Consider the following 19731-nt stretch of genomic DNA (forward strand, 5'->3'; position numbering starts at 1 on the left):
GGACTGGGTAGGGTAGGTACTGCTATAGTTGGACTGGGTAGGGTTGGTACTGCTATAGTTGGACTGGGTAGGGTTGGTACTGCTATAGTTGGACTGGGTAGGGTTGGTACTGCGGAGTGGTTGCAGGTTGGGTAGGGTTGGTATTTTTCAAAGATGTATTGTGATAGAATACATTACATCTCGTGGCTCTTTTGGGTACTTCAGATTATCACAGGGGTCTGTCATTATCTCTGGTCTTCTATGTGGCCTTATCACATGTCAAATAAAAACATAGAAGCCGTTCAACATGATCCTAAATATTAACCGTCAACTTAGTGAAAACCATTGGTGTTTTTAATATGAGGGGGGTTTCAGCTTGAAATATCATTTTTTCTTTATATATATTTTTATACTTTTAAATGTATTTTTACAATGTCAGTGTGTATTTGTTGGCTTTGGTCTATCTACTAGATATACAATATAGATATAATAGATTAATCGTGTGTGTGTGTGTGTGTGTGTGTGTGTGTGTGTGTGTAAGAAATAAATCATGTGTAAATGACCAAAATGGGGATAGATTTTCTATTTTATTATTATTATTAAGATGAGTGAAGCTCTACCAGATGCTCTGCAGCTCTAATTGTGGGTGTAGGAGGTTAGAGTGTTACTCATTTTCACTCAACATGACTAAGCAGTTCTCCTGAAGGTTTTTTGGCTGATGTTTGTGTAGTTAGTGTAGGAAGACATGGGCTCTGTGTGTAGGAGGAGGAAAAGTTTCGGCTTTAGTCACCTTCGTAGCATTTCTATTTGGGACATTTTAGATTTCCATGAACAAAGGCTTGCAAATATAAATCACCATGTTGTCATCTGTAGTTTGTGTTGCAGAAAATACGTTTCTAGATTTCACCTCTCTTTCACTTGAGTGGCTTCCATGATCATCCATGTCAATAGGGCAACAAGCATCGGTGCTTTCATTCATTCATATTGGTTTACAGACAGAGGCTGGCTATAGGAACAGTCTCAACCAATCGGGGATGCTGTATAAACCATCTAAACCAATCGGTGGCCTTTAATGTTGTAGTGGGTGTGGTGATACTGGTGATTTGTCACCACAGATGATTTGTTTGGTTCTCCTAACCTGCAATGTGGCGGGTCAGGGGAAGAGACGCGGCGGGTCAGGGGAAGAGACGCGGCGGGTCAGGGGAAGAGACGCGGCGGGTCAGGGGAAGAGACGCGGCGGGTCAGGGGAAGAGACGCGGCGGGTCAGGGGAAGAGATGCGGCGGGTCAGGGGAAGAGGCGCGGCGGGTCAGGGGAAGAGACGCTGCGGGTCAGGGGAAGAGACGCTGCGGGTCAGTGGAAGAGACGCTGCGGGTCAGTGGAAGAGACGCTGCGGGTCAGGGGAAGAGATGCTGCGGGTCAGTAGAAGAGACGCTGCGGGTCAGGGGAAGAGACGCTGCGGGTCAGTAGAAGAGACGCTGCGGGTCAGGGGAAGAGACGCGGCGGGTCAGGGGAAGAGACGCGGCGGGTCAGGGGAAGAGACGCGGCGGGTCAGGGGAAGAGACGCGGCGGGTCAGGGGAAGAGACGCGGCGGGTCAGGGGAAGAGACGCGGCGGGTCAGGGGAAGAGGCGCGGCGGGTCAGGGGAAGAGGCGCGGCGGGTCAGGGGAAGAGACGCTGCGGGTCAGGGGAAGAGACGCTGCGGGTCAGTGGAAGAGACGCTGCGGGTCAGTGGAAGAGACGCTGCGGGTCAGTGGAAGAGACGCTGCGGGTCAGGGGAAGAGACGCGGCGGGTCAGGGGAAGAGACGCGGCGGGTCAGGGGAAGAGACGCGGCGGGTCAGGGGAAGAGACGCGGCGGGTCAGGGGAAGAGACGCGGCGGGTCAGGGGAAGAGACGCGGCGGGTCAGGGGAGGAGACGCGGCGGGTCAGGGGAGGAGACGCGGCGGGTCAGGGGAAGAGACGCGGCGGGTCAGGGGAAGAGACGCGGCGGGTCAGGGGAGGAGGCGCGGCGGGTCAGGGGAGGAGGCGCGGCGGGTCAGGGGAAGAGGCGCGGCGGGTCAGGGGAAGAGGCGCGGCGGGTCAGGGGAAGAGGCGCGGCGGGTCAGGGGAAGGGTTAGCTAAAACGCTACAGTTGTCAATAACTGTTGTCCACACTGGAGTCCTGTTCTAATGATCAGTAAACCCACTGAGCCCTGGGTTACTAAGGCTTTTATCTCTTCCTCTTGTGGATCGCTGGAGTCCTGTTCTAATGATCAGTAAACCAACTGAGCCCTGGGTTACTAAGGCTTTTATCTCTTCCTCTTGTGGATTGCTGGAGTCCTGTTCTAATGATCAGTAAACCCACTGAGCCCTGGGTTACTAAGGCTTTTATCTCTTCGTCTTGTGGAACGCTGGAGTCCTATTCTAATGATCAGTAAACCCACTGAGCCCTGGGTTACTAAGGCTTTTATCTCTTCCTCTTGTGGAACGCTGGAGTCCTATTCTAATGATCAGTAAACCCACTGAGCCCTGGGTTACTAAGGCTTTTATCTCTTCCTCTTGTGGAACGCTGGAGTCCTATTCTAATGATCAGTAAACCCACTGAGCCCTGGGTTACTAAGGCTTTTATCTCTTCCTCTTGTGGATCGCTGGAGTCCTGTTCTAATGATCAGTAAACCCACTGAGCCCTGGGTTACTAAGGCTTTTATCTCTTCCTCTTGTGGAACGCTGGAGTCCTGTTCTAATGATCAGTAAACCCACTGAGCCCTGGGTTACTAAGGCTTTTATTTCTTCCTCTTGTGGATCGCTGGAGTCCTATTCTAATGATCAGTAAACCCACTGAGCCCTGGGTTACTAAGGCTTTTATCTCTTCCTCTTGTGGAACGCTGGAGTCTTGTTCTAATGATCAGTAAACCCACTGAGCCCTGGGTTACTAAGGCTTTTATCTCTTCCTCTTGTGGATCGCTGGAGTCCTATTCTAATGATCAGTAAACCCACTGAGCCCTGGGTTACTAAGGCTTTTATCTCTTCCTCTTGTGGAACGCTGGAGTCCTGTTCTAATGATCAGTAAACCCACTGAGCCCTGGGTTACTAAGGCTTTTATCTCTTCCTCTTGTGGAACGCTGGAGTCCTATTCTAATGATCACTAAACCCACTGAGCCCTGGGTTACTAAGGCTTTTATCTCTTCCTCTTGTGGAACGCTGGAGTCCTGTTCTAATGATCAGTAAACCCACTGAGCCCTGGGTTACTAAGGCTTTTATCTCTTCCTCTTGTGGATCGCTGGAGTCCTATTCTAATGATCAGTAAACCCACTGAGCCCTGGGTTACTAAGGCTTTTATCTCTTCCTCTTGTGGAACGCTGGAGTCCTGTTCTAATGATCAGTAAACCCACTGAGCCCTGGGTTACTAAGGCTTTTATCTCTTCCTCTTGTGGAACGCTGGAGTCCTGTTCTAATGATCAGTAAACCCACTGAGCCCTGGGTTACTAAGGCTTTTATATCTTCCTCTTGTGGAACGCTGGAGTCCTATTCTAATGATCAGTAAACCCACTGAGCCCTGGGTTACTAAGGCTTTTATCTCTTCCTCTTGTGGAACGCTGGAGTCCTATTCTAATGATCAGTAAACCCACTGAGCCCTGGGTTACTAAGGCTTTTATCTCTTCCTCTTGTGGAACGCTGGAGTCCTGTTCTAATGATCAGTAAACCCACTGAGCCCTGGGTTACTAAGGCTTTTATCTCTTCCTCTTGTGGAACCCTGGAGTCCTATTCTAATGATCAGTAAACCCACTGAGCCCTGGGTTACTAAGGCTTTTATCTCTTCCTCTTGTGGAACGCTGGAGTCCTGTTCTAATGATCAGTAAACCCACTGAGCCCTGGGTTACTAAGGCTTTTATCTCTTCCTCTTGTGGATCGCTGGAGTCCTGTTCTAATGATCAGTAAACCCACTGAGCCCTGGGTTACTAAGGCTTTTATCTCTTCCTCTTGTGGAACGCTGGAGTCCTGTTCTAATGATCAGTAAACCCACTGAGCCCTGGGTTACTAAGGCTTTTATCTCTTCCTCTTGTGGAACGCTGGAGTCCTATTCTAATGATCAGTAAACCCACTGAGCCCTGGGTTACTAAGGCTTTTATCTCTTCCTCTTGTGGGACGCTGGAGGGCTTTTCTCTCTCTGAACATCCTCTGTGCTGTACAGACTGTTCCTCTGGGTGGGTGGGTGGGTGGGTGTGTGTGTGTGTGTGTGTGTGTGTGTGTGTGTGTGTGTGTGTGTGTGTTTGTGTGTGTGTGTGTGTGTGTGTGTGTCTCGAGGTCGATGAGGACACGGAAGAGGACACACTGTTATCACGTTAGAAACCTTTTAGCAGTAAACATCTTCCTCCGTAGGCAATCGAGATGTGACACCCTATTCCCTATTTAGTGCACTGCTTTTGACCAGGGCCCATAGGGGATAAGTAGGATGCCATGTGGCCCTCAGCCTGCAGCAGTAGATGTGTTCTTAGTTATTCCACTCAGGTACCACTTTGGATGGCTCAGTTGGTTGCTAGAAATGCCAAGGTTGTGTGTTCAATTCCTGCAGGGATTCACATACAAAAAAAAAAAAATGACCTCACTGCACTGTAGGTCGCTTTGGATACAAGTGTCTGCTAAGTGGTGTGTATTATTTTTAGAGGAAGATACACAGTTGAATATATGCCTGATTAATGCAGCCTGTTGTGGATGAGAGTGTTGTAATGACACACATTCTCTCGCTCTCTCTCTCGCTCTCTCTCGCTCTCTCGCTCTCTTTCTCGCTCTCGCTATCTCTCTCTTCTTGCTCTCTCTCTCTCTCTCCCGCTCTCTTTATTCTCGCTCCCTCTCTATCTCGCCTCGCTCCCTCTCTCGCTCTTCTCTCTCTCCTCGCTCCCTCTCTCTTCTCCACCCCTCTCTCTTTTTGCTCCTTCTCTCTCTCTCTTCTCGCTCCCTCTCTCTCTCTCTCTTCTCGCTCCCTCTCGCTCTCTCTCTTCTCGCTCCCTCTCTCTCTTCTCGCTCCCTCTCTCCTCGCTCCCTCCCTCTCTCCTCGCTCCCTCTCTCTCTTCTTGCTCCCTCTCTCTCTTCTCGCTCCCTCTCTCTCTTCTCGCTCCCTCTCTCTCTTCTCGCTCCCTCTCTCTCTCTCACTCCCTCTCTCTCACTCCCTCTCTCGCTCTTCTCGCTCCCTCTCTCTTCTCGCTCCCTCTCTCTCTCTTCTCGCTCCCTCTCTCTCTCTTCTCGCTCTTCTCTCTCTCCTCACTCCCTCTCTCTTCTCCACCCCTCTCTCTTCTCGCACCCTCTATCTCTCTCCTCGCTCCCTCTCTCTCTCTCCTCGCTCCCCCTCTCTCTCTCCTCGCTCCCTCTCTCTCTCTCTCCTCGCTCCCTCTCTCTCTCTCTTCTCGCTCCCTCTCTCTTCTCGCTCCCTCTCTCTTGTCGCTCCCTCTTTCTTCTCGCTCCCTCTTTCTTCTCGCTCCCTCTCTCTTCTCGCTCCCTCTCTCTTCTCGCTCCCTCTCTCTTCTCGCTCCCTCTCTCTCCTCGCTCCCTCTCTCTTCTCCACCCCTCTCTCTTCTCGCACCCTCTCTCTCTCTCTCCTCGCTCCCTCTCTCTCTCTCTCTCCTCGCTCCCTCTCTCTCTCTTTCTTCTCGCTCCCTCTCTCTCTTCTCGCTCCCTCTCTCTCTTCTCGCTCCCTCTCTCTCTTCTCGCTCCCTCTCTCTCTTCTCGCTCCCTCTCTCTCACTCCCTCTTCTCTCTCACTCCCTCTTCTCGCTCCCTCTCTCTTCTCGCTCCCTCTCTCTTCTCGCTCCCTCTCTCTTCTCGCTCCCTCTCTCTTCTCGCTCCCTCTCTCTTCTCGCTCCCTCTCTCTCTCCTCGCACCCTCTCTCTCTCTCTCCTCGCTCCCTCTCTCTCTCTCCTCTCTCCCTCTCTCTCTCTCTCTTCTCGCTCCCTCTCTCTTCTCGCTCCCTCTCTCTTCTCGCTCCCTCTCTCTTCTCGCTCCCTCTCTCTTCTCGCCATGTTATGTTATACTTCCTGTATATAGATAGCCATGTTATGTTCTACCCCCTGTATATAGATAGCCATGTTATTTTCTACTTCCTGTATATAGATAGCCATGTTATGTTCTACTTCCTGTATATAGATAGCCATGTTATGTTTTACTTCCTGTATATAGATAGCCATGTTATGTTCTACCCCCTGTATATAGATAGCCATGTTATTTTCTACTTCCTGTATATAGATAGCCATGTTATGTTCTACCCCCTGTATATAGATAGCCATGTTATGTTTTACTTCCTGTTCATTACTGGTCCAACGTCTTAGAACACCTACTCATTCAAGGGTTTTTCTTAATTTTTTTTACTATTTTCTACATTGTAGAATAATTGTGAAGACATCAAAACTATGAAATAACACACATGGAATCATATAGTAACTAAACTCCTACTTATTAGGACCTGATAGTGAACTAGCTGAGATAGCTGATTGCGCTGCTATATTTAGTTAGAGTAGATACATGAACTGTCCGTCAGTCCATGACTGTTAGATTAGATATATGAACTGTCCATGGCTGGCTGCAGTGGTTGGCTTCTGTCCCAAATGGCACCCTAATCCCTATATAGTGCACTACTTTTGACCAGAAATGTATAGGCTCCTGACAAAAAGTAGTACCCTATATAGGGTGCCATTTGGGCCGTATATGTTTTTTTTTAATCACATTCCTGTCCCATATACAGGCTACAGTTTTGTTACTGTTAGATAATGTTAATTTAAGTATTCTTATCATCCCTTTGTCATGCAGTTGAACCTAAATGGTGCCCTATTCCCTATGTAGTGCACTACTTTTGACCAGTACCTATAGGGCTCTGGCCAAAAGTAGTGCACTGTATAGGGAATAGGATGCCATTTGGGACCATAAGGAAAAACAGTCAGGGTTTAATTCACAAGGGGAGGGAAGGAGGGAGGCTGTGGGAAGAACTAGGCCAACACTCTACATTGTTTGTGGCTCCTGTCCCAAGACCTCCTCCTGAATTGATTTAGTTATATCATCTACCTGTGCTGAAGCCAGCTGGATGGCCAGTCAGGCTAATCAGTTTCCTATCTGTAGTGCCTGCTTCTCTCACTGTAGTTATTTTAAACAGCCTGCCAGCAACACGTTCCCGTCTGGGCCAGCAACACCTTCCTGTTTGTGTTCCTCAAACGACGTCCTATTCACTACTTTTGACCAGGGCCCAAAAGGGAGGGGAGAGGAGACCAGGGCCCAAAAGGGAGGGAAGAGGAGACCAGGACCCAAAAGGGAGGGAAGAGGAGACCAGGACCCATAGGGAGGGGAGAGGAGACCAGGGCCCAAAGGGGAGGGGAGAGGAGACCAGGGCCCAAAGGGGAGGGGAGAGGAGACCAGGGCCCAAAGGGGAGGGGAGAGGAGACCAGGACCCAAAAGGGAGGGAAGAGGAGACCAGGACCCATAGGGAGGAGACCAGGGCCCAAAAGGGAGGGGAGAGGAGACCAGGGCCCATATGGAGGGGAGAGGAGACCAGGGCCCAAAAGGGAGGGGAGAGGAGACCAGGGCCCAAAAGGGAGGGGAGAGGAGACCAGGGCCCGTAGGGAGGAGACCAGGGCCCATAGGGAGGGGAGAGGAGACCAGGGCCCATAGGGAGGGGAGAGGAGACCAGGGCCCAAAAGGGAGGGGAGAGGAGACCAGGGCCCAAAAAGGGAGGAGACCAGGGCCCATAGGGAGGAGACCAGGGCCCAAAAGGGAGGGGAGAGGAGACCAGGGCCCAAAAGGGAGGGGAGAGGAGACCAGGGCCCATAGGGAGGAGACCAGGGCCCAAATGGGAGGGAAGAGGAGACCAGGGCCCGGAGGGGAGAGGAGACCAGGGCCCAAAAGGGTGGGGAGAGGAGACCAGGGCCCATAGGGAGGAGACCAGGGCCCAAAAGGGATGGGAGAGGAGACCAGGGCCCATAGGGAGGGGAGAAGAGACCAGGGCCCAAAAGGGAGAAGACCAGGGCCCAAAAGGGAAGAGACCAGGGCCAATAGGGAGGAGACCAGGGCCCAAAAGGGAGGGGAGAGGAGACCAGGGCCCAAAAGGGAGGGGAGGGGAGAGGAAACCAGGGCCCATAGGGAGGGGAGAGGAGACCAGGGCCCAAAAGGGAGGAGACCAGGGCCCAAAAGGGAGGGGAGAGGAGACCAGGGCCCTGGCCAAAAGTATTGCATTATTTAGGAAAAAGGGTGTGATGAGGGGCACAATCAAAATGCAGCGGTTGAGTTTAAGGTTGGGGTCAGCACCTAAACACGCAGATCTCTCTGACAGGACGCCAGCTCAGCCTAACCACAGCACAGTAATCACAGAGTCTAGACATAAACAGCACTTCTCCTCAACTTACTGTGTCTGCGACCTGTATGATACCTTACGTCCTATGGGCTCTCTAGTCAAATGTGTTGCACTATATAGGGAATAAGGTGCCATATGAGATCAAATCTGAACTGCCTTCAGTCAGACAGACAGAGAGGGAGAACAGGCTTTCTTTGCTTGTGAGGGAGGGAGGGAGGGAGGGAGGGGGGGGGGGGGGGGGGGGGAGGGAGGGAGGGGGGGGGGGGAGGGAGGGAGGGGGGGGGGGAGGGAGGGAGGGGGAGAGGGAGGGGGAGAGGGAGCTGCTGTGCTGTTTGGTTATCAGGAAGGAGTCTGTTCCCCAGTATAACCCCAGGGCTTGTTTCAGTGTTGGTATGTATGCAAACACTGCTTCTAGAAACACGTGATGTTGCCTTGCCTGACTGGCTGGTTGACTGGCTGGTTGACTGGCTGGCTGGTTGACTGGCCGACTGGCTGGCTGGTTGACTGGCCGTCTGACTGGTTGGCTGACTGGCCGTCTGACTGGTTGGCTGACTGGCCGTCTGACTGGTTGGCTGACTGGCCATCTGACTGGTTGACTGGCCGTCTGACTGGTTGACTGGCCATCTGACTGGTTGACTGGCTGACTGGCCGTCTGACTGGTTGACTGGCTGACTGGCCGTCTGACTGGTTGACTGGCTGGCTGGCTGGTTGAAAGGGATGTTTTCTGTAACATAGGATAGCCGTCTCTCCTCCCCTGTACCCTCTGCAGTTCATCTCAAAACGAATCACCTCTCCTCTGATGTCGTGGCAGCCTGATGACATCACCAGTGCTATGACATCACGCTTCAGTCTTTCATTCTCTGTTTTATTTCGGAGCAGAACGGACCAAATTTGAAGACACACACACACACACACCTCTCTCCCATTGGGCATAAATGTCAGTTCAGCATCTAGATTTGGTTGAGTTGTCAACAAATAATGTCACCATGTCATCGGATTTAGGTTCAAAGTTGGGTGAAAAAAAAAGAGTTTAATTCCCTTATGTAGATTATGTTTTTCAAATCCAATCAGTTTTATTCAATGTCATCACTTTACATTTTCTGGTTGAAATCCCTTTGAAACAACGTTTATTCAACCAGTTCAATTCCAGCATAATTCAATATTCTAGGAGCTCTGTGTCTGTATCGTTGGGCTAGGTTGTATCTGAGAAGGGTGTGTAGTGAGCTCTGTGTCTGTATCGTTGGGCTAGGCTGTATCTGAGAAGGGTGTGTAGTGAGCTCTGTGACTGACTATTGTTGGGCTAGGTTGTATTTTAGAGGGAGTGTAGTGAATATGTTAAGGACGAAGGGGTGTGGTAGATTTAGGAGTGTAAATGTGATGCTTCCCACAAGAGAGCTTCTGAAGCAACTAACAAGGAGACAGGGGAGGTCTGGGGGGAGAAATGGGGGAGGCAGGAGGATTTAGAAGAAGGTAATAGACGTTCCGGCTGGCACAGCAGTCACTTCTCAGCCTTGGGGGGGTGGGAGTGGGGAGGATCAGGGAGGGAGGGAGGGATCAGAGCGTGAGCAAGGAGAAGGAGGGAGGGGTTTTCACAAACAGCCACACCCCCTCCCTCCTCTCCTGCTCTAGTCTATCCCTCAGTTCCTCAAATTCAAATTAGCCTGGCAGGCAGCACACACACGGCACGCAGCAGACAGTCAGTCACACTATACCCACTCCGTCTTCACTCCGTACAGTTGAAAGAGGATTCTGGAGCGTGAAAATGTCTGCAGTGACGTGGGGACTTGTCTGAATTTTGATCCGTCTGTCTTAGGAGAGAATGGTGGAGGAAGCTGTCTCGTTATACACCTCTCAGCAAGGTAAGGTAACGCATTGTCATTTGCTACAGGGGATTTGTGTGTGTATGTGTGTGTGTGTGTGTGTGTTTTACAGAGTGTTAGACACTGCCTGCTACACTGTCTGTGTGCCTGAGATATCAGCAGAAGCAAATGGCTCCTTGGCTTTAAATCCTTTTCCCTCCTAAAGGAGGTGTGAAGAAACCACATCAGAGATATTCTACGTTTCTGAGGTCTCGTTTCTTTCACAACTAAGCAAACAGATGTACATTTTTGCTATGTTGCTGGTATTCTAATTTTTCACAATACTATAAAATTTACTTGTGGTAGTAGCTACATGGAAAAGTTAGCATGAGGGACTGACTAGTCTGTTGATGATGTGAGGCAAGCCCACTTCCTGTGGGTCATGTGATGTCATAGGGTTCTAGTACATTTGGGGAGTGGGATTATCCAATCAGCCTAGGGAGGTTTGTTGTGACGCTGGGTATTTTTAACCTGTGTTTCTGGTGACAACTTTTTTTACTACAACTACATGCAAAAGGTCTATTGTCTTGCTCCCCATTTCAATGTGAGGCAGCAACACTACAGTCATCCAGCCAACAGCCGTCTGCTGTGTTGTCATGACAAAAGCGGTGGTGGTGGTATTGTGGAGCTGAGAAAAGAGAGCGATTTTTGATGAATTGCAAATAGGATAGCAGAGCTGCTACTGGTCAAAGTCGAGGGGGATTTGTCCCAAATGGCACACTATTCAGTATGCGGTGCACTACTTTTTGACCAGAGCCCTACGGAGAATAGGGAGCCATTTTGGATGCAACCAAGGAGAATCCCTAGTGCATATCTTGGAAAAGGGGAGGGCCGAAGGACTGTAGGTTTGTTTAATCTGAATCTATTTAAACCCAGGCTGCTTGCCGCTGTGTCTTTGTGCTGAAGGAAGCCTGGAGAAGGGTGAGAATGGGTCATCTGCTGCCTGTCGTAGTTATGGCGATGTGGTTTTAACAACCCATCATCCTAGAATTTAGCAGGACACAAGGTCAGGGTAACAGGCCCCTGGTTTTAATGCTCGGATACGAGGACGAGCTGAGAAGAGTGCTTTTTAGCTCCTCTGATATTCCTTGATAAGAGTTAAACAATTTTAGAGAGAGAGAGAGGAGAGAGTTTGTGTACATGGAAGACAGAACACCACTATTTTAAAGGGAGCAGGCCTCCTGAGTTTGTGTACATTGAAGACAGAACACCGCTATTTTAAAGGGAGCAGGCCTCCTGAGTTTGACTACATTGAAGACAGAACACCACTATTTTAAAGGGAGCAGGCCTCCTGAGTTTGTGTACATTGAAAACAGAACACCACTATTTTAAAGGGAGCAGGCCTCCTGAGTTTGTGTACATTGAAAACAGAACACCACTATTTTAAAGGGAGCAGGCCTCCTGAGTTTGAAGACAGAACACCACTATTTTAAAGGGAGCAGGCCTCCTGAGTTTGAGTACATTGAAGACAGAACACCACTATTTTAAAGGGAGCAGGCCTCCTGAGTTTGAAAACAGAACACCACTATTTTAAAGGGAGCAGGCCTCCTGAGTTTGAAGACAGAACACCACTATTTTAAAGGGAGCAGGCCTCCTGAGTTTGAAGACAGAACACCACTATTTTAAAGGGAGCAGGCCTCCTGAGTTTGAAGACAGAACACCACTATTTTAAAGGGAGCAGGCCTCCTGAGTTTGAAGACAGAACACCACTATTTTAAAGGGAGCAGGCCTCCTGAGTTTGTGTACATTGAAGACAGAACACCACTATTTTAAAGGGAGCAGGCCTCCTGAGTTTGAAGACAGAACACCACTATTTTAAAGGGAGCAGGCCTCCTGAGTTTGACTACATTGAAGACAGAACACCACTATTTTAAAGGGAGCAGGCCTCCTGAGTTTGTGTACATTGAATTAAATCACAATGATTCCCCTTGAGAAAGTAACACTTTCTTTAAACGCAGCTTGATTCGCAAAGGATGCGTCCCAAATAACAACCCATTCCCTAGACCGGTGCTCCCTAGACCGGCGCTCCCTAGACCGGTGCTCCATATACCGGTAGACCGGTGCTCCCTAGACCGGTGCTCCATATACCGGTAGACCGGTGCTCCCTAGACCGGTGCTCCCTAGACCGGTGCTCCATATACCGGTAGACCGGTGCTCCCTAGACCGGTATACCGGTGCTCCCTATACCGGTATACCGGTGATCCCTATACTGGTATACCGGTGATCCCTAGACCGGTATACCGGTGATCCCTAGACCGGTGCTCCCTAGACCGGTATACCGGTGCTCCCTAGACCGGTGCTCCCGATACCGGTAGACCGGTGCTCCCTAGACCGGTAGACCGGTGCTCCCTAGACCGGTAGACCGGTGCTCCCTAGACCGGTGCTCCCTAGACCGGTGCTCCATATACCGGTGCTCCATATACCGGTAGACCGGTGCTCCCTATACCGGTAGACCGGTGCTCCCTAGACCGGTATACCGGTGATCCCTATACCGGTATACCGGTGCTCCCTATACCGGTGCTCCCTAGACCGGTAGACCGGTGCTCCCTAGACCGGTAGACCGGTGCTCCATATACCGGTGCTCCATATACCGGTAGACCGGTGCTCCCTATACCGGTAGACCGGTGCTCCCTAGACCGGTATACCGGTGATCCCTATACCGGTATACCGGTGCTCCCTATACCGGTGCTCCCTATACCGGTGCTCCCTAGACCGGTGCTCCCTATACCGGTATACCGGGGATCCCTATACCGGTATACCGGGGATCCCTATACCGGTATACCGGGGATCCCTATACCGGTATACCGGGGATCCCTATACCGGTGATCCCTATACCGGTATACCGGTGATCCCTATACCGGTGATCCCTATACCGGTATACCGGTGATCCCTATACCGGTATACCGGTGATCCCTATACCGGTATACCGGTGATCCCTAGACCGGTATACCGGTGATCCCTAGACCGGTGCTCCCTAGACCGGTAGAACGGTGCTCCCTAGACCGGTAGACCGGTGCTCCCTAGACCGGTAGACCGGTGCTCCCTAGACCGGTAGACCGGTGCTCCCTAGACCGGTGCTTGTTTTATGTATGTTCATGTGATATCTGAGTGTCTAACATTACAAAAGAATCTATGGGCTGACATGGGCTAGTTGATCTGGACATTTCTGACAAGTTATAAATAGCTCTAATAAGAAAATTACTGCTGAAGCACTACCAGGTGTCCAAAGTGCACCTTGTGCATTCTACAATGAGTACACTGAAACGTCAGGAGTACACTGAAACGTCAGGAGTACACTGAAACGTCAGGAGTACACTGAAACGTCAACGAGGACACTGAAACGTCAACGAGTACACTGAAACGTCAGGAGTACACTGAAACGTCAGCGAGTACACTGAAACGTCAGCGAGTACACTGAAACGTCAACGAGTACACTGAAACGTCAGGAGTACACTGAAACGTCAGCGAGTACACTGAAACGTCAGCGAGTACACTGAAACGTCAGGGAGTACACAAACTTCGGTACTTTTTCGATTATAGAACACAAAACACGGTCCGGTACTTGAATTTGTTACTTACGGTACATCTGCCAAATGTGTCCCATGTCATATCGATTGAGGGGATCCAGTCTGTCTAGTAATTTGTCTGAATCTTCTCTAGGGGGCAGTAGTAAGCTAGCCAGGCTACTTGTCTTCTCTAGGGGGCAGTAGTAAGCTAGCCAGGCTACTTGTCTTCTCTCCGGGGCAGTAGTCAGCTAGCCAGGCTACTTGTGCATGTAGATGACACAGCCCGAGCCACATTTGATAAGCAAGTGAGAGGAGAGAGAATGCCGACAGCATGGCTTCTTCTAAGGAAAACATCATACCTCCACTCCCGCAGCTTGTTGACAACTGGCTCCAGAAGAAAACTGTGGGAGTAATTTGTTTACAAAGCAGATGAGGGCCAGCCCACCAAAACAACTAAGCAACAGGTGTTACAAAGCAGTGCCAAATGGGAAGGGAGGTTTAGTTCCAAAACAACAAACTATTTCCCACATTACATTGGAACGGTATTCTACTAGCTACTAAATTCAATATTTTTTGTTGTTGTTGTGATAATGACATGAACATATTCAGCATGACATTCATGTGAACATTATAATATGATTACAACTCAAAAGTAAAATGTGAAATGTGCTCAATTTAATATATGACAACAATACATTTAGACTACTTCCTGTTTCCCTGGGCTTGCTTAACAGTAGCCTGCCAGCAGCCCTGGGTGAAGCGTTGCACTCTGGGAGTTGAAATGCACTCTGGGAATCCTAGTATGCTGTGTAAAATCTATTGTATGTGTGGTGTGTAGACTATTGCAATATAGAAGCTTCAGAAATGAGCTTCAAAGTGTTTTTAATGTTCTTTTGGAACTAAACTTAATTTAGTACATTAAATGATTTACAGTATATATCAGTGATTGAATAATGAAATGGTTTTGCATCAGGAACATTTAAGATGTTCTTGTATCAATCGTGTTTTATTTGTTAAAGAACTGAACATAAGAAAACATTCTGTGTGTTGTTTTTAGTTGGTCAACCAGTTATCAACATGTTGAGCTATGTTTCTCAAATTTAAGCCCAGTGGTTATTCTGTGACTTTAGATAATAATTTCAAACCTGGTTTACATTTGTATACGATCACATACAGTGAGCTCAAGGTATTGTGACAGTGACAAATGTTTTGTTATTTTGGCTCTGTACTCCAGCATAATCAAAACAAACAGCAAACGAGTCCAAGTTCTTAGAGCCACAAGCTTGATGTAGTCATTGCGTGCTAGGAATATGGGACCAAATACTAAACTTTTGACTACTTTAATTAAGCCATAAGTGATTTGTTCCAATACTTTTGGTCCCTTAAAATAGGGGGACTATGTAGAAAAAGTGCTGTAATTTCTAAACGGTTCACCCGATATGGATGAAAATACCCTCAAATTAAAGCTGACAGTCTGCACTTTAACCAAAGTGCAGGAGTACAGAGCCAAAACAACCAAAGATTTGTCACTGTCTCAATAATTTTGGAGCTCACTGTATATCTCTCCATTATACGTGGGAATAGATTTCCAAACTTAAATCAATTGGAGATGATTTCTTGGTGTTTTTACAGTCTTATGTCCAACAATTAAAACAACGTGTTTAGGTTTGCCATAACAAATGGGTTGAATACTTATTGACTCAATACATTTCAGCTTTTATTTGTAAGAATTTCCAAAAACATAATTCCACTTTGACATTATGGTGTATTGTATTGCATTTAGTTTCTGGAGGTGTGGTGGGGGAGAGGTGTGTGTGTGTGTGTGTGTGTGTGTGTGTGTGTGTGTGTGTGTGTGTGTGTGGGTGTGTGGGTGTGTGTGTGTGTGTGTGTGTGTGTGTGTGTGTGTGTGTGTGTGTGTGTGTGTGTGTGTGTGAGAGAGTGATGGGAACCAAAGTTAAACGGTGGGCCTGGAGATCTGATTTGGATCAGTAGACTCTGCAGCATCTTCTTAATAGACCAGATCTGAGCCGCGTAGACCAGATCTGAGCCGCGTAGACCAGATCTGAGCCGCGTAGACCAGATCTGAGCCGCGTAGACCAGATCTGAGCCGCGTAGACCAGATCTGAGCCCTGTAGACCAGATCTGAGCCGTGTAGACCAGATCTGAGCCGCGTAGACCAGATCTGAGCCGCGTAGACCAGATCTGAGCCGCGTAGACCAGATCTGAGCCCTGTAGACCAGATCTGAGCCGCGTAGACCAGATCTGAGCCGCGTAGACCAGATCTGAGCCGCGTAGACCAGATCTGAGCCGCGTAGACCAGATCTGAGCCGCGTAGACCAGATCTGAGCCGCGTAGACCAGATCTGAGCCCTGTAGACCAGATCTGAGCCCTGTAGACCAGATCTGAGCCGCGTAGACCAGATCTGAGCCGCGTAGTGGGCAGCACCAAATATGACTGCAGATTTACTCACCCATTTAGTGCACTACAACCCCAAGTCGTGCACTATATATATATATATATATATCTATATAGATATATATATAGTGCACAACTTGGGGTCAAGTGTAGTGCACTAAATGGGTGCCATTTGGGACACAGTCTTTGTTACAAAGCTTTCAGACGACTGGCAGATCAGTTTCAATAGATGACGTGCACTCTGTCTGCCCGGGTTCGGCCTGGGTTCGGCCACCTCGACTATCGAGTGTCTTTTTAACAGTTCCATAGGGAACCTTACGTCACCCTCTTAAAATGCATTCAATCTCTTTATTCCCTGCTGAGATTGAGACGAGGGTTTAAATGAATTGGAAGAGTTTCTGTCCCAAATGGCAGTGCTCTCTCTGGTCAAAAGTCGTGCACTGCACGGAGAATAGTGTAGCATTTGGGAAGCAGCCTCTCTCTCTCGGATGTGTTTTTGAGCGTTACATAAAGGAACAACCCAAGCCACACGGAGTAGAGGAGCTTCCAGCTTGATATTGTCGCTCGCTGACCTGGAACACATTTGATCGCTTCGCTGGAAGGAGATTCTAATCACGGCGGGTTAACTGAGAACACATTCTCAATACATCGCTGTTGTTCTTTTAGCTACTGCTAACTGTCCTCGGCGTTGTGTCCAGGCACAAGGATTAGAATGAAGGCTGTAGTTGAGTTGACATTTTAAAGGCCTGGACCAGACAGTCAGGCGAGCCACTAGCTGCCACATGTAGGATTTAGAATGAAGGCCGTAGCTAAGGGACGTTTTAAAGGCCTTCGACAGACAGGCAGGCAGGTGGACGGACCGATATCTGCCACACGTAGTATTAGAGAGAGAAAGGGTTCAGTCTGCCTTTGTCTTGGCCTCAGCCTGTGGAAGTGTCGCCAATGGTGTCTTTTTCCATATCGGCCTGGGCTGAGGAGATCTTAGTCACGCAAGTGTACATCTAAGATATTTGTGAAAACGAGTCTCTCGATGAATGGGAATGGGGACTAGGGCAGGTCTGGGGGGGGGCGGCTGGGAGTAAGGACTAGGCGGGGGGGGGGGGGGGGCTGGGACAAAAGATAGCTCAATACATAAAGAGCAACATAGTAGGAGAGGGTGAAACAGAGCGACCTACAGACATGGCATTTACAGAGAGATTGAGCTCTAGAGCAAACAACTGACAGGGTTTTTAAACCAAGGGAAAGGAACTGTGATTGGGTAGGAAACAGGAGGAGGTGTGTCTTCTGATTGATGATTGTGGGTGACCGATTGGGGAGTGATGATTTTCAGCTGTAAGGGGAGAAGGAGAGGAAAAAAAACACAGGATACCTGTATCCGTAACACCCCCCCTAGTCCTGACTCCCAGCCCCCCCTACTCCTCACTGCCAGCCCACCGCCTAGTCCTCACTCCCAGCCCCCCCCCTATAAACTGCACCAACTCCAGAATGTTCCTCACTGCCAGCCCACCGCCTAGTCCTCACTCCCAGCCCCCCCCCTAGTCCTCACTCCCAGCCCCCCCTAATGGAAAAGATGATGATATCTTTCCATTTCATCAGGACTTCAAACTCTTACCGTTTAACTTATCAAAACTAACCATGTTCAATGGAAAAGATGATGATATCTTTCCATAGGACTGTTAGTCGACCTTGTAATCGTGCCTGTAGGGGTCCTTTGTCAACATGGTCTCCCCACAGGCCACTGTAGGACTTGTCCTTGACATTGTGGCTGACCAGGATTTTCAGCTCCTTGCCACTCATCCTGGAATGCACCCATGTTGCGCAACCTGACCTGATCTGAACCTGATCTGCAGGATTAAACAGAGCAAGTGAGTTTGCAAATATGCAAACATAACATTGTCTCATATGGCAATGCAGTGTCAAATAAATTCTTACCTCTCTAGAGGCTCCTTGAAATGCCTCATCAGGTCTGCCCCGCCATCATCGCCAGAGGTGTGAAGGCTGGCCTGGTCTCCTGGCCATGTGTCAGCGTTTAGCACTCTGAAAGACAGCTCTAGTCTGTGAAAGTCGGGAACAGAATCTTCCAAACAATTCACTGTCTCCTTCCCCCCTTTGTCTCCTTCCCCCCCTGTCTCCTTCCCCCCCGTCTCCTTCCCCCCCTGTCTCCTTCCCCCCGTCTCCTTCCCCCCCGTCTCCTTCCCCCCCTGTCTCCTTCCCCCCCTGTCTCCTTCCCCCCCTGTCTCCTTCCCCCCCTCTTCCCCCGTCTCTTGTGCCAACAGAAAACAATACATCTGTGGTATTTACCATTCCAGCACTTAGCAAACACACACACACACACACACACACACACACACACACACACACACACACAGTATTGTTTAACATTCTCTGCTAGCAAATAAAACTAAATCATAGAGAATTTATTAGTTATAAACCTATGTGGCATACAGTGGATTGGGATAATATGCCCCCCAGCCTCTCTCTGCAGGTGGCACATCACTCCCCCATGGTGGCCCAGGTTCACAGAGGCACCATCTGCCCCGAAGGAGATGCACCTCTTCATACATGACCTTCCATCCTCCTCGGGGCAAACAACACGAAATGTGGCCTTGGTGGCATCCAAAACACCTCGAATGACAACACAAAAAAAACAATTATACAAAAGTATTTCTGACAAACTAAATTAAATGATGATTTAAACTTTACACAAGAATAAAGCCTATAAAGAGGACCAATTACTAATGGCATGAGAGTGCTCTGTTGTTCGACCAGGAGATTGACTGGCTTCCTTCCCATCCTCCAACAAGCGTAACGTAGACAATCTCACATTCTGTGTTGGATATAGCAGTGTCTCCGTCTATTAGAACGGCAAGGATACTTCGTGGCTTTCAGCTTCGCTGACAGGCTCTTTCTCATTATGTCAGCAATTTGACCGATCAACTCCGTTTTGGTTGTGGAGTCCGATAAGCGGCCTACATTTGACAAAAGGGGTTCTTCTTTCACAATGAAGTATGCGATGTTTATCTTTATTTTCAGCTGCCTCCTCTTCTCCTCCTCAGACAGCAGCACGTGCCTCCTCTTCTCCTCCTCAGACAGCAGCACCTGCCTCCTCAAGGCTGCTGACACCGTGTCTGATGGTTTCTCCTGTCTCAACAGGTACAGATCTCGGCACTGGATCTGCCGCTGCGAGATGTTTCGCTACGCTATATCTCTTTTTAAAGATGCGGGTTTCCTGACACGAAGGACGAGTTGCCCGTCTGTTTCTGCCCTCTACAATATTTGCAGAACATGACGTTGTTTTTTGAACTCTAGCCATGAGATCATTTTGAGCCCATTCACATTGAATCTATATGTTAGCCGGTGGAGGTTGAAGTGACAGCGGAGGTCACCGTAGCTTCGCTCACGTTCTCAGCATCCCTAACGTTAGCGGCCATGTCAACGTTAGCCGCCATGTCAACGTTAGCCGCCAGGTCAACGTTAGCCGCCATGTCAACGTTAGCGGCCAGGTCAACGTTAGCCGCCATGTCAACGTTAGCGGCCATGTCAACGTTAGCCGCCATGTCAACGTTAGCCGCCATGTCAACGTTAGCCGCCATGTCAACGTTAGTGGCCATGTCAACGTTAGCCGCCATGTCAACGTTAGCCGCCATGTCAACGTTAGCGGCCATGT

At 49.3% G+C, this 19731-nt stretch overlaps 2 protein-coding genes across 2 annotated transcripts in view; both read left to right on the forward strand.

The window, feature by feature from the left end:
- Positions 1-1122: 1122 nt before the first annotated feature.
- LOC139385798 (octapeptide-repeat protein T2-like) lies at positions 1123-2094 on the forward strand. The gene has a single exon (XM_071131045.1). The coding sequence runs from the start codon at positions 1123-1125 to the stop codon at positions 2092-2094; it is 972 nt and encodes a 323-aa protein (XP_070987146.1).
- Positions 2095-10008: 7914 nt separating this feature from the next.
- LOC139386235 (rho guanine nucleotide exchange factor TIAM1-like) overlaps positions 10009-19731 on the forward strand; it is a 163164-nt gene continuing 153441 nt past the window's right edge. Inside the window, exon 1 of the mRNA XM_071131723.1 lies at positions 10009-10143. The gene's annotated coding sequence lies outside the window, so the exon portion shown is untranslated. The remainder of the gene's footprint in view (positions 10144-19731) is intronic.

This window comes from Oncorhynchus clarkii, chromosome 27 (assembly GCF_045791955.1).
Source record: "Oncorhynchus clarkii lewisi isolate Uvic-CL-2024 chromosome 27, UVic_Ocla_1.0, whole genome shotgun sequence".
Lineage (NCBI taxonomy): Eukaryota > Metazoa > Chordata > Actinopteri > Salmoniformes > Salmonidae > Oncorhynchus > Oncorhynchus clarkii.